Here is a 27,396-nt window from a genome sequence, read left to right on the forward strand (position 1 = left end):
GGGTGGGGGGGGTTTGTCTGACCTTAATCCTGGAGGTTTTATTTTGTAGTAGATTCCTTATAAAAGGATTTGAAGGCATAGGAAAGCAGTATCGTCAAGACTTTGTAGACTGACTTAAACTTCATCTATAAAACATTATCCATTCCCTGCAAAATCCAGAGGACCACTTTCAGGAGAGTCATTTGACCGTCTGCAATCTCAGTAGTTCTTGCCTGCTTTAGACTCTGATTTTCTTGTGAATGGTTTCTTATCTCCCACAGTTTTTCCTGCCAAGTAGAATAGAGCATAAGGCACATATTTTGAAGACTCTTACAGCTATAGTAAAATGCATTATCATGTAACACACAATGTCAATTTGAAAACCTGTCCAATTTAATGCAAATCTATGCTCCAGAAAAGTGCTGTCCAAAAACTACTTGTGATAATGGAAACATTCTGTAGTTCTGTTGTCCATTGAGGCATGTGTGGTGTATGTGGGTGTCGAGCACTTGAAATGTGACCAGTGAGCTGGACTCAGTGACTCACACCTATAATGCCATCATTTTGGGAGGTGGAGACAGAGGATTTCCTGAGCCCAGGTAGGGGTTTGAGACCAGCCTGGGCAACTTGGTGAGACCTCCTCTCTGTGATAAATAAAAAAATTAGCTGAGTATGGTGGTATGCGCCTGTAGTTCCAGCTTTGGAAGGGAGGGTGAGGTGGAAGGAAGGATTGCCTGAGTCCTGCGGGTTGAAGCTATGGTAGCCATGAATATGCTGCTGAACTCCATTCTGGGAAACAAGATAAGACTCCAACTCAAAGCAAACAAACCAAAAGATGTGACCAATAAGACTTACAGAACTTAATGTTAAATTTTAATTGCATTGATTACCCGTACCCACATGTGACTAGTGACTACCATACTGGACAGTACAGATTAGCATATGGCACTTGGGGGCATTTGGAGGTTACTCCTATGAGCATATAAAGGCTTTAATGGTGGAAAGATCCAAATCAGTTAAAATTCCTCCTTTGGGAATGTATGGGTTAGTAATTTATTTACAAAGTGAAGTTGTATAGTTGTCTGTTAGCATAGTTGTTACTGAACTGCCTTGTCCTTCATTCTGGTTTGTTTGTTGACAACACCGGTCGGTCAAGAACTTATTTGTAATCTGACATTATTTTTCCCCCCATTTCCTCCACTGAAAGTAGATTGACAATCCAGATTTCTGTTGGATTCTTGGAGATAATCCTGCTGTAGTTCTTGGGTGTTTTTTGATTACGTTGAAAAAGCAAACTGTCAGATCCACACTGCAGGAGGGTTTAATGCCATGTTGCGTGGCCCTGGCTGCTCTGTTCCCTGATTGCACCCTTTAACCATGAACGTGCGGGTGTCTTGCTGCCATGCTGCTGCCTTGACGACGGTGAATGTCTGACAAGCTCAGACGCAAAAGAGCTGACTTGGCAGCTGCCCAGCAGATTTTTATAAAGGCTCAGTTGGTGGCCGGAGATTCAGGCTGTCAGAGTTGTGTTATGCAATAAATCGTTTTCAGCAGAAGTTCTTAATCCAATTTCAGCTGTAGCTTTTTTTTTTTTTTAATAGGCAGTAATCAAAGATAAGTACGCATTATTTCATGGGAGTTTGGAAGAAGAAAACTCTTCCTCGCACAAGCATTTTCAGGCCATTTCCTTTAACCCAGGAAGCATTTCTGTGTGAGGAAATTTGCTGCTTGGAGTGCTTTTAATTTAAAACCAAGTCGAGGGAGCATCATTCACAAGTTTAGTAAATAGATTGTTTTTCTTAGGATGTTTCTTATTTCTTTGTGTGAATATTACCCAGTTTCACTTTGTTTGACCATTGACATTTGGACCATTTTTTTTTAATTTAAAAAGTAGATTAGAAATGATTATTACTATTTCCTTAAAAGGGAAGAAATTGACATTTGGACCATTTTTTTGTAATTTAAAAAATAGATTAGAAATGATTTTTACTGTTTCCTTAAAAGGGAAGAAATGGTGGTTTTAGATTAAGTCGAATTTGTACCTCTCTCATTTTTTTTCAGAGCCTCTCCATCTTTGTTTATATTTAATCCATGCCAAGAATCAACAACCCTAACCATTTTTTATTGGATTCATTCATTGTTCTCTCTTCAAACTGTTGCTGGTACAGGCGGGCATTATCAGACAGCCACAATTGTTTTAAGTAGGTGATTTAATCAGTTACATGAGAAACTTGTTCTTCTAAAAAATAAAAGGCTTTCATTTACAGGTTTCCAGTCATTTGTCCCTGGGAGGGGGAAATGGCCGTCAGTTCTTTCCTTGTCCAGGGCCTAGTCTTTCAATTTTTTTTTTTTCATAATTGATATTCATCTCTGAGCAACTGTTGCTCAGACCTATATCATCCTCAGTTCCATGAGATGGCGTTTCATATTGGTCCATTGGGCATTGGGATTAAGAACTGTGCTTTCTTTTGTTTTTAAAAGTAGTTAGTTACATCCCTCCACCCGCAGAGTTTTGGCAAGGTGGATAAGAATAGAATATATGCAGATGATTGTTTTGGTAACTCATCCAGTGGCTTTGTCTTAGCTTACGTTTTAATAAAGAGGCTTGCTTAAGTTTTAATAAAGAGGAGATGTCCCTCAGATATGTGGCCCCTAGTGCTCCTTGACTCCCAATTTCCACATCCCTATCATTTGAAGGCAGGCTTTTCACTTCAGCATTTTTGTTCTAGTTACTAAAGGCACAAAGCTTTTGGATTGCTGTGTAAGTGGAAGCAGGACTGGTTTTTGTGGAACATGATGCCTTCTCTATCTGTGCCTGGCTCACTATCTTCCGTCCTGTGTCCTTTATCAGCAAGTTGTTATTTTATTTATTTATTTTTTTGAGTTGGAGTCTCACGCTGTCGCCCAGGCTGGAGTGCAGTGGCACGCTCCTGACCACCGCAGCCTCGACCTTCTGGACTCCTGCGATCCTTCCTCAGCCTTCCAAGTAGCCGGAACGACACGCGCATGCTACCACAACCAGCTGGTTTTTGATTTATTGTAGAGACGAAATCTCATCAAGTTCCCTAGGTGGATCTCGAACCCGCAGGCTCAGGCAGTCCTCTTGCCTTGGCTTCCCAAAGTACTGGGATTACAGGCTGAGCCACGGCAGGTTGTTATTTAAAACATTAATGGGAGTGTCTGATTTTCATCTTAAAACTGAGATGTCTATCACATGTCAATCTTGCTATATCTTTCTTTACTATTTCTTGTATTGTCTTTATTTTTGTTTGGTGATGGATGTGCTTAAGGTGCTTTGTTTTTATTGAAATGAATTCATATCCGCTGGAAGGGGCCTACTAAACCGTTGCCCCATAACCCAGTTTCTACAAGTTGTCTCCCCATCATCCCCATCCCTCGGTTTGGATGGTTTGACCACTCCACCTGTGATGCATAAGTCCCTTAAGCAGTTTGCCTGCAAGTGATAGAGATTTAACCATTCTCTATTGAACACTCTCATTTTTAAACAGTTGTAATTGTTAGAAAATGGTGTTTAAGTTGTTCAGAAGTGGGGTTCTCTCTAACCTCTTTCTTGTTTTTTTCTCCAAAATCAAGGTGACCTGAATTGGAAGCCATAATCGAAACCAAGGCATGCACCGATTTCATAAGGAGAATTTGTAGAGATCAGGAATAGAAAACTACTTCTCTCCTCACCCCTTTACTAGTAGTGTTTTTATTTTTGTGTATTGTTTACATTCAGTCTCTACAAATTAGTAATTGCAATTTTGCTTTCACTTAAGAGTCAGTGTGAGTTACACATTTAATGTTTTCTCATTACTAACAGATTTCTGAGTTTTGAAATTTCACTTTCCGATCTGGCATCTGCCTTGAACCTATGCCAGCTCTTGTTTCTATCTAACTGTATCACCTTTGGGCATGGCACTCTAAGAAATAGCTAAAAGAGTTTCATAATTAATTAACGGAGAAAGTAGTGGTGTGGACCTTATTGTAAAGGGAGGCTGAACAGAGAATGCAGGTAAATCCTGTGCACAATGCCTAGCAAACAGTGCCCAGTACATGTTTACTATTAATACAAAATGCAGTCATTATCACTTTTTAGTGTCTTTCCATGTGACTCCAAGTGATATCTTCTGCGTAGCACCTGGTCTGTAAGCTTTAATGTCTCTGTTTTCTTGCAGTAAAGTACTTGAGTTCTCTGAGGAGATTTGATGATCCATCTTACTGAAGTGTTGCCTATCAATGGACAGCAGCAGTCTTTAATGGGTCCGTGTCTTGAGACACATTATAAGAACTTTTGGTGGTGTCTTATAGTATATCAGAACAGTAATCCAGCTGAAAACATTAAAAAAAATTTTTAGGTGAAGGAGGTACAAATGCGTGTTTGTTACATAGATGTATTACGTAGTGGTGAGGATTGGGTCTCAGGCGATCCATTTCCAGTAGTGAACACTGTGCCCCATAGTTAGTTTCTGAATTCTGCCCCAACTCCATTCACCTTACTGCAAAGGACATGATTTCATTCTTTTTTATGGCTGTGTAGAATTCCATGATGTATATATACCACATTTTCATCATTCACTGATCAGATGATGGGCATTTAGGTTAATTCCAATTGTGAATTGTGCTGGGATGAACATGCAGGTGCAGGTGTCTTGGTTATATAGTGACCTCTGTTCTTTAGGGCAGATACTTGGTGGTGGGATGGCTGGATCAGATGGTAAACCTACTTTTAGTTCTTTGAGTAGTCTTCTCCATACTGCTTTCCATAGGGGTTGTACTAATTTACACTCCCACCAACAGTGTATGTGTTCCTCTTCTCCACATCCATGGCAGCATCTATTGTTTTTAAAATCTTTTAATAATGGACATGTAAAATGGTGTAAGGTGGTATTTCACTGTGGTTTTAATTTGCATATCCCTGATGATGAGTGATGCTGAACATTTTTTCATATGTTTGTTTGCTGTTTGTGTATCTTCTTTTGAAAGATATCTGTTCTTGTCATTTGCCCACTTTTTAAAGGGGTTGTTTGCCCTTTTCTTGCTGATTGGTTTAGGTTATTTGTAGATTCTGGATGTTAGTCCTTCGTCAGGTATACAGTTTGTGAATATCTTCTCCCATTCTATAGATTGCCTATTTGCTCTGTTGGTTATTTCTTTTTTAGTTTAATTAAGTCTCACTTAGTTATTTTTGTTTTAGTTGCATTTGCATTTCAGAAAGGCAGTTTAATTTGGAATATTTGGAATTATTACATACTGGTCTGTCTTTTGGGACAGCACAGAGTCAGCTTTTTATCTGCTAGGTCTGAGTCTTGTGTTAGCATTGAGAGAGGTGACAAAATTTGACCAGCACTGCAGATTACAAAAGCGTGCGTACACATGTGTGTGTTTTAATATCTAGCATATGAAACCCCATAATCTATGCCGTGGATTTGCTTCTCCTGTATTTAAAGTACTTTATGGTTGTAATGAAGCTGGTTGTGCGAGTAACTGAACCTTAAATGTGCTTCCTTTGCAGGCGTTTTCATCTCACATGGTTTATGTTTTAATTAGACATTAGTTGTACGTATATATAATTCTCTCATCTAGAGCCTGAAGTCAGGATGAAGGCACCAGCCGGCACAGGATGCAGTAAATCGTCATGGGAGTTTTACATTGAAAGCTATTTTGGGGCTTTGTAATTTATAAACTGTGTACATGTAGGAAATCATAGTTTATAATCTCATGTCATTGTTTATTGTGGAAATGCAAGAGATGAGCATAGGAACCTGGTGGTGATGAGAGTTTTGCCTGATAGCCTTGAATAAACTGGGGCTGCCTAAGAAACATTAACTCCTCCTGCAGGTAAACACTGTCGTTTGGTGGCAGCTAATACGCTAGGGGAGCTTTCCTGCAAACTCAAAGGAGTTGCTGTAAAAATACTTTTTAGCTGCATCACACTTTTCATGTGTTGTGTAGCCAAATTAGCAGCATTTCGCTCAGGTTTCTTACTTGGGCTCCTCAGTTGGGATCTGACCACCATGCTGCATTTTTCTGCTTTTTAATCACGTGATGGGAAATTCTTAGTGACTTGCACCCAGTAGCAGGTTAGAAATTGTTTGTGTTCCTCTTGCCAGGTTGAAACAAAGTTTGCTGGCTTCTCTAAGCCTGCGTGTCTGAACCCTGACCCCCACTCTGATCTTTGGGTGTCTTGGAACTCAGGAGAGTGAGCTGGAAGACAGGTTGTTCCTTCTTCCTCTAGAGGTGCTGCCTGGGAAACGGAAATCTCCGCTTGGCAGGCCTGTGGGAGTGAAGGATGTCTAGAGGAAGGTGGAAATCCTAGCTCTCCTTCCTCAGGCCTTTCTTTCTTCCCCCTTATTGTAGAAGATGGAGAATCACTCTCATTCTAGGAAATCCTTGAAGCTTAACAAGAGTGCAGCTTAAGTTATTTAGGGCTTAGAGTCTCTGTGTGGTTGGATTTCTGAGATGTAGTTTGTGTTTATGCAGAGTTTAGGAATTTAAGAGCTGGAAAAGACCTCAGATCATTTAGCCTTCTCAGAGTCCCGTGGAGGTTTTATAGGATCTATTAGTGGCAGGGAGTAAAATCCAATTCTTCTTCGTAATCTGGTAAAAGAACACCAGATTGTCCATGAGTTCTTGAAGATGTTCAGCCTTGTGCTTGAACAAATGGAACCTGAATATCCAGAATCCTGATATTTATCCAGGATATTAATGTTTTCCTTATTATTTTAAGTCTCAGGATATCTTTGATCTCTAAAATGTGTGTCTTAAAGTAGGCCTATGAATGTAAGTCCTTCTTTTTTTTTTTTGAGTTGGAGTCTCACTCTGTCACCCAGCCTGGAGTGCTGTGCCCACTCCCGGCCACCGCAGCCTCGACCTGCTGGGCTCCGGCGATCCTTCCGCCTCAGCCTTCCAAGCAACTGGAAGTACAGGCGCACGCTACCACGCCCGGCTAATTTTTTGATTTATTGTAGAGACGAGGTCTTGCCAAGTTGCCCAGGCGGGTCTCGAACCCACAGGCTCAGGCAATCCACTCACCTCAGCCTCCCAAGGCGCGAGATTGCAGGCTGAGCCACCAAGCCCGGCTGTAAGTCCTTCTTAAATTAACATCTGAACTCTATCAAGGTCCATCGCCTTCTTCTGCAGTGATCTCTCCCTTTTTGTCATGTATTTGCTTTTTTCATTTTTGTTTTTTGAGCTGGAGTCTCACTGTCACCCAGGGTGGAGTGCAGTGGCATGCTCAGGGCCACCGCAGCCTCGACCTGCTAGACTCAGGTGATATTTCTTCCTCAGCCTTCCATGTAGTATGTGCACCACAATGCCCGGCTACTTTTTGGATTTATTGTAGAGATGAGATCTTGCCAAGTTGCTCAGGCTGGTCTCGAACTCCTGGGCTCAGGCAATCCTCTCGCCTCCGCCTCCCAAAGTGCTGGGATTACAGACATGAACCACCAGCATCTGGCTGTCACTTATTTACTTAAGGGCCAATGCCATTTCTTTTGACTGAATTGTAAATTCCTTGAAGGCAGCCTCTATATTTGCTGTATTCTCTCAACTTCCAATGCTGACAACAAATTTTCCGAAAGAGTGCTGTGCATATTTGTAACGCAGGATACATTGTGATATTACCTTTAAAAAAATCCAGTAAAATTGTCCATTACACCTCTGGTTGTGAGTTTAATAACTCCTCTTGTGAGTTTTGTCAGGAATATAAAACTGTGGTATTGCTAGATAATGAATGTATTTTGGTTGGGGTGTATAAAGAAGTGAGCTGGTTGTATGTTTCTTTTTAAAATGGTCTGTAGATGAGTTTTTGCTTGAGGTCTGTCCAGTAAGGCCGGTGTTGTCCTTTTTTACCTTATGTCGTAAGCCTGACCTCCAGAACTGGGTCTAGGTCACCTAATATTTGTTTTGAAATTAAAAAAAAAAAATTATTCTAACCCTGTATGCTTGCTTGTGCTCTTTTCACTAACTTTCCTTCTCCCCTTTCTCTCTCTATTTCTCCAGGACGACAGTGATGGGATTCCGTGGTCAGAAGAAAGGGTGGTACGTAAAGTCCTTTATTTGTCTCTGAAGGAGTTCAAGAATGCCCAGAAGCGGCAGCATGGGGAAGGCATTGCTGGGAGCCTGAAAACAGTGAATGGTGAGTCGACTCTTGTTGGAATATATGATATCTCAGGGCATAGCCTTGTTTTTGAACTGGCTGTGATCTGGTGACTTGTGCTGCTGAGTTTTGGCATGCAAGGACAGTCTGTAGGCTGTGTGAATAAGCACTCTGGACTAACTGCTCGGTTTGTAGATTTATTTTTATGGATCTTTATGGACTGCAGAATATATTGGACAAATGCCTTAGTCTGTTCCCTAGGGCTTGCATTGAACATGGAGCCTGTCTTACGGTTTTTCTGTGGGTATCTGCCTTGTCTGCCCCAGGATGTGAGCACAACCCTTTGATGATTGTGCTGAAATGTGGAGTCCTTAGTTCTTGTCCCCAGTTTGTATAGGAAATAGCCCCACTCTACATTCCTGCTGCCCTTCCTGCTCTCTGGCCCACAGCCTTCTAATACCTGCTTCCTTCCTTGGCGATCAGGCTGGGCAGGTTGCTTCAGGGAACCAGGAATGCAGTGGCTGCGAATTCCTGCTCCTCCTGAAGTGTGCTGCTTCCTCGGTGGGTATCAGATGGCTCCTTGCAGCCTGAAAGGAAACTTGCTCCTATTTGGGTTTCTTCTTGTGTCTCTTCTTTTTTTTTTTTTGTTTTGAGTTGGAGTCTCACTCTGTCGCCCAGACTGGAGTGCAGTGGCCGCTCCCGGCCACCGCAGCCTCGACCTGCTGGGCTCCGGCGATCCTTCCGCCTCAGCCTTCCAAGCAGCTGGAACTACAGGCGTGCTAGCTACCATACCCAACTGATTTTTGATTTATTGTAGAGATGAGGTCTCTCCAAGTTGCCCAGGCGGGTCTTGAACCTGCCAGCTCAGGCAATCCACTCGCCTCAGCCTCCCAAAGTGCTGGGATTACAGGCTGAGCCATCGAGCCCGGCTCTTGTGTCTCTTCTTAATGGGGTCCATATGATTCAGATGGAGTTATCCAACAAAAACCATTTATCTTATGGGAATGTGGTGACATTCCATAATCTCTCATGCACTTATTCTTCTGTTTGGATCATGGTTTCATGCGAATGAATTGATTATATTCTGGTTTATACTTGCTTGGGGCAAGAAGGTGAGAAAGAGGAGGTTCTGTATCTTTGAGACCCTTGGCTTGGTTGTAGGAGAGTCATGACACCTGGGGTGCTCGACGGTTTGCCAGGGTGTGGAAAGACAGGTTCACAGTGGCTCCCACTTTGTTACCTGCCTGTGTAGTTGTTAGTTGCATTGACTGACAGCCTCTTGGTGGGACTAGTGCTTTCAGGCAGGACCTGTTGCTGCTGTGTTTCCGCAGAGCCACAGCAGCATTTTCTGAGATGACCTCCTTGAACTTTGCCTTTCACCCCAGTTGTGCTCTCTTTTCTCACTATTGCGTGACTTGAAACAAGAGGCTCCCCCTACCTCCCTGGATTTTCTTTCTTATGGGTGACTTGGCTTTGGAGGTCAACCATGAAGGCCATAGTGGCGCAGTCATGTGTGTGTCCCCCAACAGATCGGAGGCAACGTGTATGGGAAAGGCCCACGTTGATTCATTCATTCACAGAAAACAAAGTAAGTTGTGGAATCTATGTGCATATACATACACAATGTGGACCCCATAGCTGTTTTCCTAAAGGGTACTCTGCCTTCTTATGTGGGTCTTCTATTCACTCATTGCTTGTAATACTGTAAACTCTAAACCCCACGTCTGTTTAGAGGACGTTTGATGTAATTGTTCTTGTTTATTGTCACTGTTTCACACGGAGCATAGTGTTTTTGCTTGATTACATTCGGGGGGGTGGTGATGAAAGAGAACAGCATTGCATCCTAGAGTTGGAATGAGCAGTAGCCACTCTAGTTTGAGATTTTACAGTTGTGATTTTCTTGTAGTTGCTGTTAGGAGCGGCCATTCCTTAGTGTTTCTTTGAATTGCTAACACAAAAACAAAAACACCCTTTTCTTAACTGGGAAACATTGCTTTTAAGGACAAGAAATTAGCCAGGTGCGGAGGATTTAATAAAGGTTGAATTTGAGTCAACTAGCACACACTTAAGTTAGTCATTCAAGAAGCAACCAGTGCTGCCAGCCAGTGGGCCAATTGCAGCTTTAACTTTGGCACAGTCGAGGGCTTGTCGGTGCTGAGGAGAAATTCTTAGTTGGCAAAGACGTCTCTATTGGGATCACTAAAGACTTTCAATAATTCTGGCATCACTTTCATAATGAAAGGCTAGTTTTTGTCATGGTAGTTTGCTTTTGGTCTAGATACAGATTTTAAAGTCTTTAAAAGGTACAGAGACACCAAGGCTTCTTTTTTGGTTGTTTGAAATTGCTGTGAATATGGCATTTTCTGGTCTGTGTTGGTGTTTATGCAGGCAGCAATCCAAGGCCACCTTTTTGATACTCTGCATACTGGATTTCTCTAACAATTTTGCTTCAGAACCTGAGCATTTTCTGAATCAGAGGCAGCTGACCGGTTAAAATATGTTTACTTGTTTGGGGGAGGTACTGGCAGGCACAGGAGTTCATGGGGATGACTCCTCGTCTGTAGGTGCACTTACCCCGATATCTGCTCAGGTGTGATCCAGAGAAAGCTGAGACAGCCAAGAACAACCCACCAAGACTTTTGGGCTGGTGAGGTTGGGCACAGGGGTAATTGTAACTGTAGACTGTGTTTTCTCGTGTGTGTGTTTGTGTGTGTGTGTGCTTTTGTAGATCCCTTGAGGTGTTTTTTTGAGCCAGGGTCTCGTTCTGTCACCGAGGTTGGAGTGCGGTGGCACAATCACTGCTCACCCACCACAGATGTGACCTCTTGGACTGTGTCCATTCTCCTGCCTCAGGCTCCCGTGTACCTAGGAATACAGGCATTTCCTACCATGCCCGGCCAATTTTTGCATTTTTTTGTAGAGATGAGGTCTCACTATGTTGCTACCTTGTCTGGCCAGTCGTGTAGTTTTTAAAATTTTATTTTTATTTTTATTTTTTGAGTTGGAGTCTCACTCTATCACCCAGACTGGAGTGCAGTGGCTGCTCCCGGCCACCGTAGCCTCGACCTGCTGGACTCCGGCGATCCTTCCGCCTCAGCCTTCTGAGTAGCTGGAATTACAGGCGTGCGCTACCACGCCCAGCTAATTTTTTGATTTATTGTAGAGATGACGTCTCGCTGCCCAGGCAGGTCTCGAACCTGCGGGCTCAGGCAATCCACGCACCTCAGCCTTCCAAAGCGCGGGATTACAGGCTGAGCCACTGAGCCCGGTCATGCATTTTTTTTTAAACAAATATATTTTGGCTGGTTCCCAACCCTCTTAAGATTCCTTTTCAGAAACTAAAATAAATTTTTTTTAAAGAAAGCAGGATTTATTGAGAGGACAGAAAACTCCCACAGTGGGAGCGCCCCCCGAGGGGGTTACCCTAATTTCATTTTAATTGCTGTACTGAGTATGGTGGCTCATGCCTGTAATCCCAGCACTTTGGGAGGTGGAGGCAAGAGGATTGATTTCCTGAGCCCAGGGGTTCAAGATCAGCCTGGACAACTTGGTGAGACCTCGTCTTTACAATAAATAAAAAAATTAGCTGAGCTTGATGGTGCATGTCTGTAGTAATTCCAGCTACTTGGAAGGGTGAGATGGAAGGATTTCCTGAGCCCGGCAGGTTGAGGCTACGGTGGCTGGATGAAAAAATGAGACTGTAACTCAAAAAAAAAAATCACAGGGATTTGTCAGGTGGTAGAGATTTTTTTATTTTTTATTTTTCATTTTATTTTTGTGAGTTGTAGTCTCACTCTGTCGCCCAGACTGGAGTGCCGTGGCTGCTCCCGGCCACTGCAGCCTCGACCTGCTGGGCTCCAGCGGTCCTTGTGTGTCAGCCTTCCAAGTAGCTGGAACTACAGGTGCACGCTACCACACCCAGCTAATTTTTTGATTTATTGTAGAGATGAGGTCTCACCAAGTTGCCCAGGCGGGTCTCGAACCCGCGGACTCGGGCAATCCACTCACCTCAGCCTCCCAAGAGGCGGGATTACAGGATGAGCCACCGAGCCCGGCTTCCATTTTTTTTTAATCTATAAAATCCATGCCTACCATCAACCTTGTTTTTGTGGTTTTAAAGTGACAAGGAATTATTATTATTTTGACCTACTAGCGATAGCAAATGTGATTCTTCAACAGTCTCATGGATTTTCTGTGTAGGAATTGAAGCTATCATTACAGCTTGTTGGTTATAGTTGGGCTCAAGTGCAAGGTGGTGCTAAGATTTGCGAATTGTGAGCCTTCTGTCTACTTTGTGCTGTAGATAATGCTACTTTTCCTGGCTGCAGTAAATTGACAAAAGCTTTGGAAAGGACTGGCAGAAGCTGAGACTCTGGCCACTCTTTCGAGGGCCCTTGGCCCACTGGGACGAAATTAGGGACATTTAAACAATAACATGCTACGTAAATAATGAGTACACATAATTACACAGTAAGAGAGGGGCTCTATTAGCTGTATTTGAATTTCATTTGCTTCCTATAAATGTCATCTCAGATCAGTAAGTCCTTTGGGCTAGCAAAACACTCTTGACTAGATTTATGGGAGCCTGGATCCATTTCCCTAGAATCTTCTCTAGGCAGTAGTTGTTAGGGTTAACTTTTATTGAGTTCTCACTATTTGTCAGTTATCGTTCTAGAATGTTAGCTGTATTTTACTCATGTAATCTTCAGAACAAACCTTTTATGGGTGAGGAAACTATACACTAAGAATGTATTAGCAATTTGCCTACCCAGCTGTTTTAGGTGGCAGAGCCAGGATGTAAACCCAGACTTTTTGGGTTAGAGCTGCCATGCTGTTAGCCATCACTTAGAAAAACAGAAGTACTTTTGGATACCTCTGTCAAGATAGGATTCCTAAAGCAAGAATCTGTAGGACATTTTTTTTTTAAGTAGTAGGTTCTTTTGAAGGAGATAATGAAATTTTTTCTTGAGAGAGTAAATTAGGAAGGGAGTAGATATTTATCAACATGAGAATATTTCTGGGCTTTATTATGACTTGTAATTGAATTGAAAGTGAGAGGGAATAAAAACAAAATCCACTCCTGATTGGTTACCCTCCTTTACAGATGTATTCATTATCTTTCTCTGTTTCTGAGGCTAGAGATTTGTATGTATTTTTAATGCTGTTGTCCATCCAGCAGGCTGGAAATCCCAGAAGGGACAGTGGACTCTCTGGCTATGGTTGTGATCATTTGTAGCCAAGGACCAATGTTGGAAGAACAGATATGGAACATTCCGCAGGCACCCACACTCTCCCATCTTCCTCTATCCCACCCCCAGTTTTTTTAAGGAATAGAATTTCCAGCTCCCTTCAAAATCTTTTGTATTTCTCAAACATTCCGATGTCTATGGAAAGAGGGCGCAACTCATGCAAATTAATTGTTCACAAAGGCCACAAACCTGACTTGTGATTCAGAATGAAAGCTTGATCAGGGCACATGGTCTGATGTATGTGAATTTATATATGAAGCCATATTTGAAATGAATGTCCTATGTTTATGGTTACCTTCCCTCTAAAGAGGGGACACCTTTACCGCTTTTGGCCTGAGGCTTTTGGGTCCACTTGTTTTAAAGATAGTTTCTACTTAAACAGGAAACAGTTTCCCCTCCATCTGAAGAAAGTGGTTAACTAGAAGTTCTGATGTATATATTGGTGCTAGTCTTATCCTCTGTAAGTTGTAGGAAGCACCAGCTAAATGTATATACTTCTCAAGGCAGGACCTGCAGCTTTTTTCAGGTTGAGTTTTCTCTAACACTCTGGTGTCCTGACCCTGAGACATTTTCTCTCCTTTTCCTGTGCCCCCTGATCTCATACACACTCCATGTGAAAGAAAGCAGGGTGAGGTGAAGGTCTAATACACTTTTGCTGACAACAACTTACATTTATTCTTTGTTTTCAAGCAAAGCTACAGCTGTCCTGGAAAGAGGAAGAGTTGAGTAGGCTTGATCTCTTTTTCTCTTAGCACTGTTGCATCGAACTTCCACGCAGTCAGTATTGAAGTCTGGGCTGTGGTAGGAGGCATTGTGGGTAATAAAAACTGAACTCAAGTTACTTATTTTAGAGGAGTGCTAACAACTTATTTCATCCTAGCTAAGATGTCACTGAGAGATGCACAATCATTTTATGTCTCAGTAGGAATGAACTAAAAAACATGCTTCCAATTATGAGTGTGAGCCATCTTTTTCTCATGTTTGACCATGACAAAATTGTGTGCAACTTAAAAATGTGTGAATCGGGATAAAATATCATAGGATAAATGCTTTAAAAATCGTACAGGTATGTGGGTGACTGTAGGAGGCTTGCAGGAAGGCAAAAGATGTCACAGGACTATTGGGAGCAACAGGAAAAGTTGCATTTCTGTGAGCCTAACCAAAGGGACTTGAAACATCCAGGAGCTTTTCTGAGCAAGAGCTGGGGCTTCAGAGAGGTTGTGGTGGTAGCATAGGTGGAGAGCAGCAGATAAATATTGCAAGTGTTGGTGCCCGAGTCTAGTTGGGGAAGTGGCTGTAATGGCAAGTTTCAGTTGTTCAGCCACTGGTAAGGGTCTGGCACCAAAGGAGTGGAGTGCAAAATTAAGGATTGCTGGAGCCGGAAGAGTCTTTTTTAGAGGTATATAGGTCAAACTCATCGTTTTACAGATGAGGATCTCTGAGCCTTGAGAAGCTTAACTGGAAAGAATGGATCATGCTGAAGCCTGATTGGAACCAGAAATCCAATGTAAGTGACAGTGAGGCACCACACTTCCTAGTAGGCATGGCTACTTGCACGCATTTCATGGAGTGTTAAGAATGGAGGTGCCTGTGGAGGTGAATGTGCTCCTCTTTCGGGTCACTTTGTGCTTGACACCACTGCCCCTCCAGTTCTCTCAGCCCGCCTCCTCTGTCAGTGCTGAGAGATCAGCCCTGTTTCCCTGCGTACATCATGCTCATCACATCTGCTTCAGTAGGATGGACTCATCACACAGTAAGTAATGTCACCTGGGAGAGGAGTCCATGGGTAGATAGGAGGTAGGAAGCCTGTGTGTGTTGACTGCTGTTCTATCCTCAATGCCTGGGCGCTCTCTGAAGCCTGTGCTGGGTGAATGAGTGTGCAGACGGCTCGCCTGTGTGCCATCCACATCTCAACCTCCCCCTCTCCAGCACCCCTCATTGCCACACTGTGGAGGTACTGCTCTCTATTTGGCAGATTGAGAGTTTGCCAACTAAGACTCCATATTACATTTTGGAAATGCTCATACCGTGATACCCGGGGTCCCAAATGTCAGTTTCCTGTTGCCAGAGGGAACGTGTATTCATAATTGTGATATACTTATAAATCTTGTTATCATCAAGTTTCTTGGAATTAGTTCAGACTTATATCCTCTTGCTCTGAACCACATTTTGAATGCCTGTTTAGGTACAAGGTATGTTGCTTGGTAGTTTAAATTAAAGTTGGACTTTTTAAGAAAAAGCAAAAAATAAGTTTTTTTCTTAATTCTCATAATATTTGATACTTGTACTTTTGGTATCATAATTTGTGGGTTAGTTTAATGGGCCTCAGGTTTGAAGCAGTTTGCATATAAGAGCACATAGCTAAAAAGTAGTCAAATTAGGACTTGAATCCAGGATTTCTGATTCCAGATCATGGTGTGTGTGTGTGTTGAGGAAAGCCTTACACCCTGTAAAATCATGTATCTTGAGTATATAATTTGTGGAGCTTTGCTAAGTGCATATACACTCGTGTGACTAATATTTCAGTGTAGATAAAGTTCTTTCCCATCACTTCAGCATGTTTCCTCCTGCTCCTTCCAGTTCATTTGACTTCTTTAAAAGTATGGTGCTTGTTTTGGGGTTCATCAGCACCCCATCTCTATTTTTAAGAGCATTTATACTTATACATAGGTTTATGATGTTAGCCTGTAATGTACCAGATGCCAGAGAAGTGTCTGTTGGGGGCTGAAAGTGCCTGAAGGTCAGAGACTTCTCGTGTCTTCCCCAACTGTTCTTGAAGTGGTGGTTTACGTAGGTACCTCACAGTGTTTGAATAAGAACCTTGCATTTGGAAAGATGGTGGTGACATACTTGGAGCCCGGCTCTGTCTCTGAAACTGGCATTGTGGTTTTGGCTCTGTACTGTTTGTGAGCCCAGCAGATGGACTCTGGAGCGCTTTTCATTCTGATCCTCTTCAATGTCACCTTTGTCCTGAGTACTTCAGCCATCACTGTTCTTAATCTATGAGTGTTAGCAGTACTCAGTCTGGGTGTGTTACTTTTAAGAATTTTGTTCCTGGGCTCTCAGGTTTGGCCTTTCCCCGTGGGCACACTGAGGAGACTTCCACAGGTCACATACTTTGCTACTACAGTGTGTTTTCAGTTAGACTGAGTCCTTGTGAGTAGCCTATGATCTGCCTGTTGTTCTGTCAGTGTGGCAGGATTGCTAATCATTTTCTTGCAGCTGTGGTGAAAGTGTATATATGATTCAGCTTAGGCGGTCATGACAAAATACCAGACTGAGAAGCTTATACAGTAGGAATTTTGAGCTCTCACAGTTCTGGAGCCTGCAAGTCCAAAATCAAGGTGCTGGTGCCTGTTGAGTTGCCCGCCTCCTGACTGGGTTCTCAGGGTGTCTCTTCCTCTTCTTATAAGGACTCCACCCTGTTAGATCAGGGCCTCAATCTTATGACCTCCTTTAACCCTCATCAACTTCTCAGAGGCCCTTTATCTTAAAAAGTGTCGCATTGTGAGTTAGGGTTTCAACATACAAATTTGGAAGGAGCACAGACATTCAGTTCACTACAGTCCAGTACTGTGCAGGGCTTGGGGATGGCCACACTTTTATTTCACTTTAATTGCAGATTAAGTTAATTTCCATGTAAATGTGTGACATGTTTTCTTTTGTGTTTAGATGCTACCCAGCAGTTTTCTGATCAGTCAGGAAACCTTAAGAACTGTTTGATTTTCGAGAAGTCATTGTTTCTCTCAATTGGATGGGATTAAACTTGTATTTTACTTACTTGAGTGCATTTTACTTACTGAGTGCCTGCTTTGTGAACCAGCATGAGTTAATCCAAATCCCTAATTTCATCCAGGAGAGAAACATGTGATTCACATGTGAGGGGAGCTGTTGTGGGTAGGGAGAATGATAGGAGCCCTAATGGGCAAGAGTGGCCTAAGGGGTCCCAGGGGTTCAGAGGATAGAAGCCTGTTTACATGGACTTGGAAGGATGTTTCTTGAGTCAGAGATTATTAAGGGAAAAATTACGGAATCATTTGAGGATTAGGGTATCCTATTTGTTAATCTGCCTGTTGTGAGATATAAGTAATTTCCAACCATTTTTTACTCTGAAAGGGAAGACCCTTGCAAGGTCGCCAGATAGGGCTGCCTTCAGCCGGAGGTGACTTTCTTTTGAGTAGAATTTGGTAGCCCGTGTTCATTGTTGTAAAATGGTATGTTGCCCGCCAGAGAAAGGCCTCGTGTTTCTAAATCCAGCCCATTTCATATTTTGAATTCTGTCACATGTGTATTTATAGAGCTTTAATTACTATCAGATTTACCACTATGGACCAGGGCAGTTTTGCTGTGCTTGTGATTTTCTTAGATCCCATTTCTCTCGAATTTCGAGGGCCTTTACTTAGCTTTTGGAAGTAACCTGTTATTACTTGAGCCACATTAAATGTTTAGAGTCCTACATGGTATATCTTTAAAACCAGAAGAGGGTTACTAGATATGCTTTTGGGAAATCATCCTGCAGTCGGTAAACCACTTAATTTCCAGTGTTTTAGTCTCACCTGCTGCCGAATCTCATTTGTCCTCTAGCTTTCTCTGTAGGCTTTAGGATGCTTCTGCAGAATCTGAGTTAGCTTCTTTGTAATTTCTTTCCCAAAGACCATAAAACAGAACAGCTTTCTCATTCAGGGAGGTGTGGTGATGGTGATGAAAGTACGAGCTGTTTTACAAAGTTGGACCTGCTTGTTAAGAAGAGCAGTCGCCAGCAACTGCTCAGCCTTGACTATAAATCAGGGAGGCCAAATGTATGTCCTGCCGGTGACATTCAAGGAGAGTATGTCTCTCATGCATTAAGGCTGCTCGTGCCCCCTGTTCATGCCTTGAGACCCTGTCCCTTTCCATAGTGTTCCCTGACCTGTCACTGATGTTCTTGTATCATTTATGCTTTGGATCTAATGGGTGATTCAGCCCTTTCTGCACACAGGCCCTCTTCCTATGCAGCCCACACTCCTCCATCGCCCCCACCTGGATTACTCCCAGTAGGTAGGTGGACATCCTGGTTTTGCTTGACACTTTCGTTCTTGGTGGCAGGGAATGCTCCCTGGCCAGCTTCTAGTGCTGTCTCAAGTGGCACTTTCCTTTTGCTTTTTCGTGACTCTCAAAGTTATGTTGCTGACTGATGCATGAAGGCAGCCCAAGGTCTCTGTCTTGGAACCATTTAGCTCTGTTATTTCTGACACCCTTCTTCTTTCCTAAATGATTGGGTATTCATGAAGGAACCCATACTTTTTAAAGTTTGCATCTTGCTCCTTGTAGAGTGAATCTAGAGTGAATTTTTCCCTAGTGGCTTCCCCAGCAGTTCACCCTCCTTGAGACTACTTTGCTCCCAGTGTCATTTGAAAGGGCCTTTCCAGTTTGCTCAGTTGGAAAGTGTTACAGAGTTTTAAAGGGTGAGCTGGAAGGCTCTCAGCTGGCACTTTGTGAATCCCTCTGAGGAAAATATTGGCAAACTCTCCTCTCACTGCCTGAACCCTTTTTATAAATTGAGAAGCCAGGAGTTAGGAAGCCTTTGCACAGGGCGAGGTTGAACCCTGTGGGGAACCATATCATTATGTCTGCTAAGACAGTGGACTGTTTTATGATAATATGACAGCATAGACCCCCAGCGTTCATTTTGATGTTTCAGAAAACTCTTGGTTCATCATTCTGCCACTGACAATATAAGTGTAAAATGAAACAACTTACAGTGAATTTCTCTTTTATACTGGAGAACCTACTTTTCTTTTTGAGTTGGGGATCTTGCTCTGTTGCCTAGGTTGGAGGGCAGTGCCACTATCATGGCTCACTGCAGCCGTGACCTCCTGTGCACAGGTGATCCTTCCACCTCTGCCTCCTTAGTAGCTGGGACTACAGGCACATAACACCGTGCCTGGGTAATTTTTTTCTTTTTCTTGTCTTTCTTTCTTTTCTTTTCTTTTTTTTTTTTTTTGTAGAGACTAGGTCTCTTGTTGCCTAATTCTTGGACTCAAGCAATCCTCCTGCTATGGCCATGTGCTGGGATTACAGGTGTAAGCCACCACACCCAACCAAAGCCTTTTCTCTGTGAGATACACATAGCTTTTTCTTCTTTGAAAACTTATATAAGAAGGAAAGTGCTAGGGATTCTTTCTTCAAAAGATGTTCCACCTTCTAAGGAAAGTGAACTTCTTTCATTGTGTGCGCGCGCACACATGTGCATGCCCCCCCCCGCCTTTGTTTCAAGGGTCAAGGTACTGCAGTGAGGTCCAAGAACTTGCTGTGGATTTACTAACCTGTTTGCTCTCTGTGCAGCATGCATTTTAGTCTGTTGACAAGAAGGCCAATGTAAATGCACCATGGGCCTGTGAGGCTTCCCCTCCTCCTGACTTAGCTGTCTGACTGCAGAAACTGTAGTCACTGCCACCTGGTCCCTGGAGAAATCTGTGGAGATGGAGAAGAACCCATGGGAGATGTTGACACATAGTTCCTTACTTTATGCATTCATCTTCTCATAACCCCACTGCTGCGCACTCAGGTCAAGTGAAGATGCCCTTTCTAGCTCTGTCCACATTGTACAGCCCATGCTTGGTGCTTCTGGTCTTCTGGGGTCTTCCTTTATGGAAGAATTCCAAGGGAATAGGTTAAGATTGCCCTCAAGTGGCTGCTCTTGGTAGTGGCTGGGAGGAGGCTGCTGATCCCTGCTGGCGGCTAATTTTTTAGCCCCTCTGTGAAAAATAAGCTTGAGTGCTGTCCGACCAAGGAATTGCCTGTTCCTGTGGGTATAGGGAACTGTAGAGAGAGCTCAGAACATCTATATATTTTATATCCTTTTGAAGAAGGCATTTTTGCGAACCCAAACTGGGCCTTCCCATGTGTAAAACTGAAGACAGGCTCCATTGTAGCGGTCTAAGCTCAGGACTCTGGAGACATGAAGATAGATCAGGGCCCTGGAGGCGGGATGATAGAGATTTACTGGAGTGAATGGCTGGGTGTCTACCCTCTTGCCAGCTGGGGCCAGTAGACCACAGTCCTCCAACTCTCCTAGTGGAAATTGTTAGAGGATCATATCGCCATAAAAGGATGCCACCATGGTCCCACCCCAAAGGTTTAAAGAAACATAATCTCAATACCCCCATTCTGTTTGGCTCCTGTTGTTTTCCATCTCTGAAAAGGGTGCGATAATTTTTCTTCCTCAAAGTTGATATTCTTTGGACTAATGAAATTGATTTATTTAGAATCCTTAGTGCTCTGCAGAAGGTAAAAACTCAGGGTGCTTTTTCAGGTTGTGTAGATCTTCTTACCTGATTATGTCTCATTAATGCTGTAGCAGTACACTTAAGGAACAATATTAAAATTTACTTGCCCCCTTCCTAGGTTCTTGATCTTGTAATTAGGCTTCATCCTAGGACTTTGAGAGAGTATTGCAACCCTTCGAGAAGGAAGGTATGCTTCTTTGGTTTTCCCCAGCTGGTCACCCTCAATGGTATTGGTATGGGCTGCCCTTTAGTAGTAGGAGTCAGGTTTGTAGAGGTGTTGGGACCCTATGCCTGCAAGGGCTCGTTGTTTCATTCTGAAGTCTCTGAGGATTCCTAGCAGAAGGTTTCAGAGCTGGCACGTGGCATGTGAAGGATGAATCTGTGCCATCTGGGTTGGGGGGAGAGGCCTGAGGCAGACTGCGGGAGAAAATGACTATGGAGAGCCTCTGACGGGACAAACTCTCAATTGAGGTCAATGAAAGACAATTCTTAGGCCCTATTTTTAGCAGTTTTTTAGAAGTGATAGAGGTTATGTTATGCAACCATTCACTTATCAATCTGTCAAATCATATTAAACCAGAATTCTGGATTCTGGCCATCTCTAGCAATATTGAATGCATCAGAAATTTGATATTTTGGAATGAGCACTGACACTGGATCATAATTCTAGTTCTACCAGTAACTGGGTGTTTCTGTGAGCAAATCTTGCTTTCACTAGCTTCCTCCTCATGTAGAATAAAACACTTAGGATCTTTTGTCTGTCTCGTTTGGTTTTGTTTAGTAGCCAGTGGTATCCCTTGTGTGAGGCATTCTTATGTTCTTCTCCCACCTGGAGGCTCCATTGCACTGTTGGGTCAGGGAAATACTGGGGTGCTTTTGTGGAATTTGGAGGGAAGGAGGGGAAAGGTCATCTGAAGGAGATGTCCCTTCCTTGGCCACTGTCCCTCTCTTATGCTGTGTGAGGGAAGCAATGCAGAGTGGTGCCTGTGTGACTGGAGCCTGGAGCCAGCAAAATGTGAGTACAACTTGGCATAAGTTCAAGAGGCACTTTGTCCAGGAGCCTTAGTTGATGATTGCTGACCTCTGAGCCTGGCCTAAAACTATTTCTCATAAATATCACCCCTCGGGGCACTTACTTTGCTAACAAAGTTTTCCTTACATTTTTAGTTTTCTGAAGAAGCTTGAGGCTCTTTAACAGTTCAGCTCTGCGTTCCTTTCTCCCCTCATCTACAAGCTAGACTGATTACCACCCCAAGCCATCTGCTGTTGAATTCTAGGGGATTTGTCAGCATGCTGCTGCATTTGCCCCCTGAAAGGGAATCACCTTCTGTCTGACTTGCCCTGTTTCTGGGGGTGATGGGAGTTCTAAGCGCATAACGAACAGAAGACAGCAGAGGGAGAGACTGCTGCTGCCTGCGACGTGGCGACAGGGTCGTGACCAGCATGATCAGCACTGCAGGTCATTGCCGCCCAGTAGGACCTTCTGCGATGATGAAGATGTTCTGTATCTGTGTTGTCCTAGATGGGAGTGACTAGCTGTCTGTGCTTCTTGAAGCGTTGTATTCTGGCTGGTGTGACTAAGAGACTGAATTTTGTATTTCGTTTAATTTTAGTTTAAAACTAAAAAGCTGTACATGAATAGAGGCTACCAAATTAAGACAGCACAACTACAGAAGCAGGATGAGCATGGGTGGTGGTGAAATCCTTCTCTTTTATCCCTGTGCTCTCGCCTTTTGTTTTTGGCAGTCAGTCTTTCTAGATGTTATTTCAGCTGTCCTCATGGTATGTTATGCAGACAGCTCTGACAAAGTGAACAATATAATGATACTTTATTCAAATGGCATCGTTTGGGGCGATTTTAGAATACTTTTGCCTATGGCATTCAAGCCACTATATTGATATTATTCCTCATTACAACATAGGCATTTTCTGCTGATTTCAAAATTATCTGTCTACCTTTGTCATATACTACCCAGGTTTTTCATCCGTTCCATGCAAACAATGTTTAACATAGCGTCTTATTTACATTGAGTTAATTCTTTTGTGGTTTGCTACTACTTCAGTGCTGTTGTCATAGCCAGTTTTCTTGTGATACCCTGTAAATAATTTTTTAAAATGTATTATATTACTAAAGGAAATTTTTATTGCAAAAAAATCCAAGATTTCAAACAATTATAAAGATTGCCACTGGAAATAACTCTGTACATGATACTCCATATTTATTATTGGGGCATTTCAGTTGTTTCTTGTCATCTCTGTGGTAGATGAAGCTTTTAGGCATAATACCATCAAGAATATACACCAAATTATCAACAATGATTACTAGTACATTTGGACTTGGATAATTCCACTACAAAATAAAAGCAGGAGGATTCTAGGTAGTTTGGATTATTATTTAGACATTTTAGTAACAGAATGAGTTTATGTTAGCAGGTAATAAAAGGTATATATTTTGAGGAAGACACAGACGGTTTTAGTTACAGAAGAAAAAAAATCGGCTCCTAAACAAAAACTGTAAAGTTGAAATATACAAAAAGGTTAAATATCTAGATCTGAGTATCAAGTTTATATTTCACCTGAAAATTTGAAAGTTAGTTCTTCTACTTTCCAAGAATTCCTAGTTTTGATCACCTTGCACTTTCAACAGTGTTTATTTGGCTTCACTTATTTTCTACAGGCACAGTGCTCAGTTTTGAGCAAGACTAAATCTTCTAGAAGGAACATGACAATTAGGTAAACATTACCTTCTTTGGAATTATGTTAAGAATAGCACCTGCCAGGCAGAAAGGGGAGCAGGAGCTTTCTAGGCAGAGTGCAGAGAATACTTCAGAAAAGGGAACAGCATGTGCAAAGGCATTGAAGCTTGAGAGGTCAGATAATGAAGACAATGTGTCATTTGCCAGACATGCAGTACTTAAACTGGATGAATACCCTGATGTCTTCATGTAGTGTTTCGACACCAAAAGCACTGCTAGTCTGTCTGTTGCATGGCCCAGGAAACTGTTGTAGAATTCTTCTACTTTTTTGAAATGGACATAGAATTTAAACCAAAGAAGCCCTGCAGTCATTAAAAACAAACTGTTATGAAAGAGAAGTTTTAGTGATTCTCCTCAGGATCACACAGCTAATAAGGATTAGAACTAGGCAACCTTGTTCTTGTGAGCTGTGTGTGCCATGACCCACTAAGGTTTTTAGTGCAAGGTGCATACCAAATAAACCAGTATTTTTTAAATAAGAAACTCATGTGGAATATAGTAGTCCTTCCCTTATCCATGGAGTATACATTTCAGGACTGCAATGGATGTCTGAAAATAACACATACTATACGGTGAGATACACTGGACATAGGGTTTATACATTGCCTGGACAGGAGGGAGTGGGGTAGCTTTAGGGTTTAGCACGCAATCAAAATGGTGCACAATTGGAAACTTACAATTTGTTTTGGGAATTTTCTGTTTAATGTTTTCAGACCATGGTTGACCATGGGTAACTGAAACCTTGAAAAGCTGAACCCTGGAGAAGGAGGGGTTACCATATTGTGTGTGTGTGTGTGTGTGTGTGTGTGTGTGTGTGTGTGTGTGTGTGTGTGTGTGTGTGTGTGTCACTCTGTACCTGAGGCTGGAGTGCAGTGATGATGGCTTGTTGTAGCCTGAAGTTCCTCCCACCTTAGCCTTCCAAGTAGCTGGGAGAGGTGTGCATCACCATGCAAGGCTAATTTTTTTTAAAAATAGAGATGAGGTCTCACAGTGTTGTCCAGGCTGGTCTCAAACTCTGGGCTCAAGCAGTGTCTCACTTCGGCCACCCAAAGTGCTAACTATAGCCATGAGCCACTGCGTCCAGTCATGGTAGCTTCTCAATTTAAATATCTGCTTTAACTGTAGTGCTATTTTGTTAGCATTAGCAAGTAAGTTAGTTTCACGTCACCCAAATCAGGTTACCCTACTGCATTCTTTTAATTATTGGTATTATTTTGTAATTGTACGGTGTGGCCTTGAAGTCACGTTGGCTATGAGGCCAGCCACGTGCATTACACAGTTCAGCGCTGTTGGTGCTTCAGAAATTACCAAGCTCTCTTGGAAGGAGTCCAAGCCAGGTTTTGTGTGTACCTAATTCTGGTTGGTATAGTGCCAGTATATTAACTTTTATTTAAATAAAATTTCCAACAAGTAATATTTATTATTACTGCCCTGCTGCTTTATAATTAATAATGTTTTTGAAAGTCAAATATTGGCATATCGGATTACCTTTCTCCATTGGCTTTTATCACAACTTAAATGATGTGATCAATACTTTGCAATATGGCTGAAATTACATAGAAGTATCTTCACAAATACATGGCTAATGCAGTGTGATCATAAAATCTTATGTTTCCTGTATGATATTCTCAGGTTCTACAACCTCATCTTCTCTTTTACTCACACACACTACAATCCATACTCACACTACCCCTCTTTTGTAATTAGTATTTCTCTGGAAATCATTATAAGTTGCATGGAACTGAAATGTCAAGGTGCCACCTTGGACATGCAGTAACTTGTATAGGTAGCAAGACATTGAAGCACATTTGAAGGAAGATTCTGCATGAATTATACGATTATAAGGAGCTTCTAGAAATCATGCACCACAGCTTCTCCTAGATACTTAGGAGTGAAAGTGGCGGAAATCCTTGGATACAAAAGTAGTCAAATTTATAAACTCAATGGCAAACTGGTTTCCAATGCAGGTGTTAACTTTTGATTTTATACCAGTAATGTCATCACTGTAATCTCTAAATGTTTAAAGACCTTCTATCTAGTATTTGCCAGACAAGAGAAAACAAGGGACTCTACTCAAATTGCTACTTCAGAGAATTTCAGAAAGGATCTCATATCCAATGAAACTGTGCAGCTAGCCAGGTACATGGCTGCCATCCACCTCTTTATTGCCTCAACCCCAGGACACTTTAGGACAGATTTTTACCTCTAGAGCCTCACAATCAAGCATCTACCTATTCTACAGACATTTCATTACCACTGAGTTGGGCCAACTCCAACAGGCCCTTGAGATATACTTAGCGTTTCAAAAATGTATGACCTGAGCAAACCTCAACCTAGGGTTTTGGTGACACTGAGAGAGTGAGTCATTTAAACATCTTAATCAAATCTGGATATCTAATACTGTCCTTTTGTCAATTAATTAAAGAGCCTGTTCCTCAGAACCATCAGGCCTTGTTTTATTCATGTAACCAATCAGGAAAATCAGCACACAGTGAGATCTGGAACTACCTCATTGAGAGAAAAAGCAAACCTAAGAGTTATAGCAACAAACTGGAAGTCCTTTTGATGTTCTTGTATATGAGAATCAAAATTAATTGTGGGAATATCCACAATTCATTAGTTGATGGAATATTATACATATTCCATTGTATAATGATGAAAATGGGCTAAAGGTATAAGCAAAATTATGGATGGATCTTAGTAACTCAAGTAGCGATAGGGTTGGGAAAAAAATCCAGGTTCCGTTGTGATAATTTTTTTTGAGTCGATGTCTCACTCCGTTGCCCAGACTGGAGTACAGTGGCACACTCACGGCCAACCCAGCCTTGACCTCCTGGGCTCTGGCGATCCTTCTGTCTCAGCCTTTCAAGTAGCCGGAACTACCTGGCTTTTTTTTTTGTTTTTTTTTTTATTGTAGAGATGTGGTCTCGCTCATTTGTCTGGGGTGGTCTCGAACCCACAGGCTCAGGCAATCCATTTGCCTTGGCCTCCCAAAGTGCTGGGATTATGGGCTGAGCCACCAAGCCCAGTTTTTTTTTTTTTTTTTTTCTTTTTTTTAAAAATAATTCTTTTTCAGCTTTGTTGCCCAGGCTGGTCTACATTATGATACTTTTTTTTCTTTCAAATTTCTTAAGCACAGTGAAACAATATGCTATTTAGGTACATGTATTTGTGCTATAACTTTAAAAAAATAAGAGCACTTAGGTAATATTTAGTAGCTGGATTTGGCTGTGGATTTGCAGATGTTTTTCATACTACTACAAATTATAAAAAATTGGGGCACGAGACTGATAATATTAGGGAGTCTTCATTCAAGATTTGGGACTTGAGACTGGACATGGTACCTCACACCTGTAATCCCAGCACTTAGGGAGGCTGAGGTAGGAGAATCACTTGACCCCAGAAGTTCAAGACCAGCATGGACAGCATAGTGAAACCTTGTCTCAACAACAACTAAAAAATTAGCTGGACGGGGTGATGCCTGACTGTAGTCCAGCTTCTCTAGAGGCTGAGGAGGGAGGGAGGATTGTCTGAGCCCAGGAAGTTGAGGCTAGGGTGAGTGTGATCGTGACAGAATGAGACCCTCCAACTCAAAAGAAAAAAAAAAAAAAAGATTTGGGACTTGTTCAGATATATGAATATTGAAACTTAGATGGTGGTGCCTTCATCATATTAACATGTAGTAAAGGAAGTTTTCTTCCCAATTCTTCTGTCCCCTCCTCTTTTTCGTATTTAAATGCTGAAAGTTGTGCTGTTATTCCTAAACTGAATCTTAGTTCTCAGTTGTTGTTTTTTTTTTCCTCCAGAGCGTGCTAGTAGTCTAATTCTTCTTTAGTAGGGGACCAGCATTTTATCTAAAATCCAAAATGTATTGGTGTTAGCGACTAAGAGTTCCTAACTTTTCTTCCTGGTCTAACAACCAGGCACAGGCCCAAACAGACACACAGGACTAACCTTCATGTACAGTATTTTAGGGAATTCTGCCTGCATGATCGGGAAATAGTGATAATGGTTGGGTCTTCCTTCCTCTCCACCCCCCCCCC

General features: G+C 42.2%; 1 protein-coding gene across 1 annotated transcript in view; it reads left to right on the forward strand.

Annotated features, from left to right (window-relative positions):
* LOC103251615 overlaps positions 1 to 27,396 on the forward strand; it is a gene marked incomplete at its 3' end in the record, with an annotated part of 167,175 nt that overhangs the window by 119,257 nt on the left and 20,522 nt on the right. The window contains exon 2 of the mRNA XM_008050204.2: positions 7,984 to 8,119. Within this exon, the coding sequence (XP_008048395.2) occupies positions 7,984 to 8,119 (136 nt within the window). The remainder of the gene's footprint in view (positions 1 to 7,983; positions 8,120 to 27,396) is intronic.

This window comes from Carlito syrichta, unplaced genomic scaffold, assembly GCF_000164805.1.
Source record: "Carlito syrichta isolate Samal-C Ts95f unplaced genomic scaffold, Tarsius_syrichta-2.0.1 Scaffold143227, whole genome shotgun sequence".
NCBI classification, from domain to species: Eukaryota; Metazoa; Chordata; class Mammalia; order Primates; family Tarsiidae; genus Carlito; species Carlito syrichta.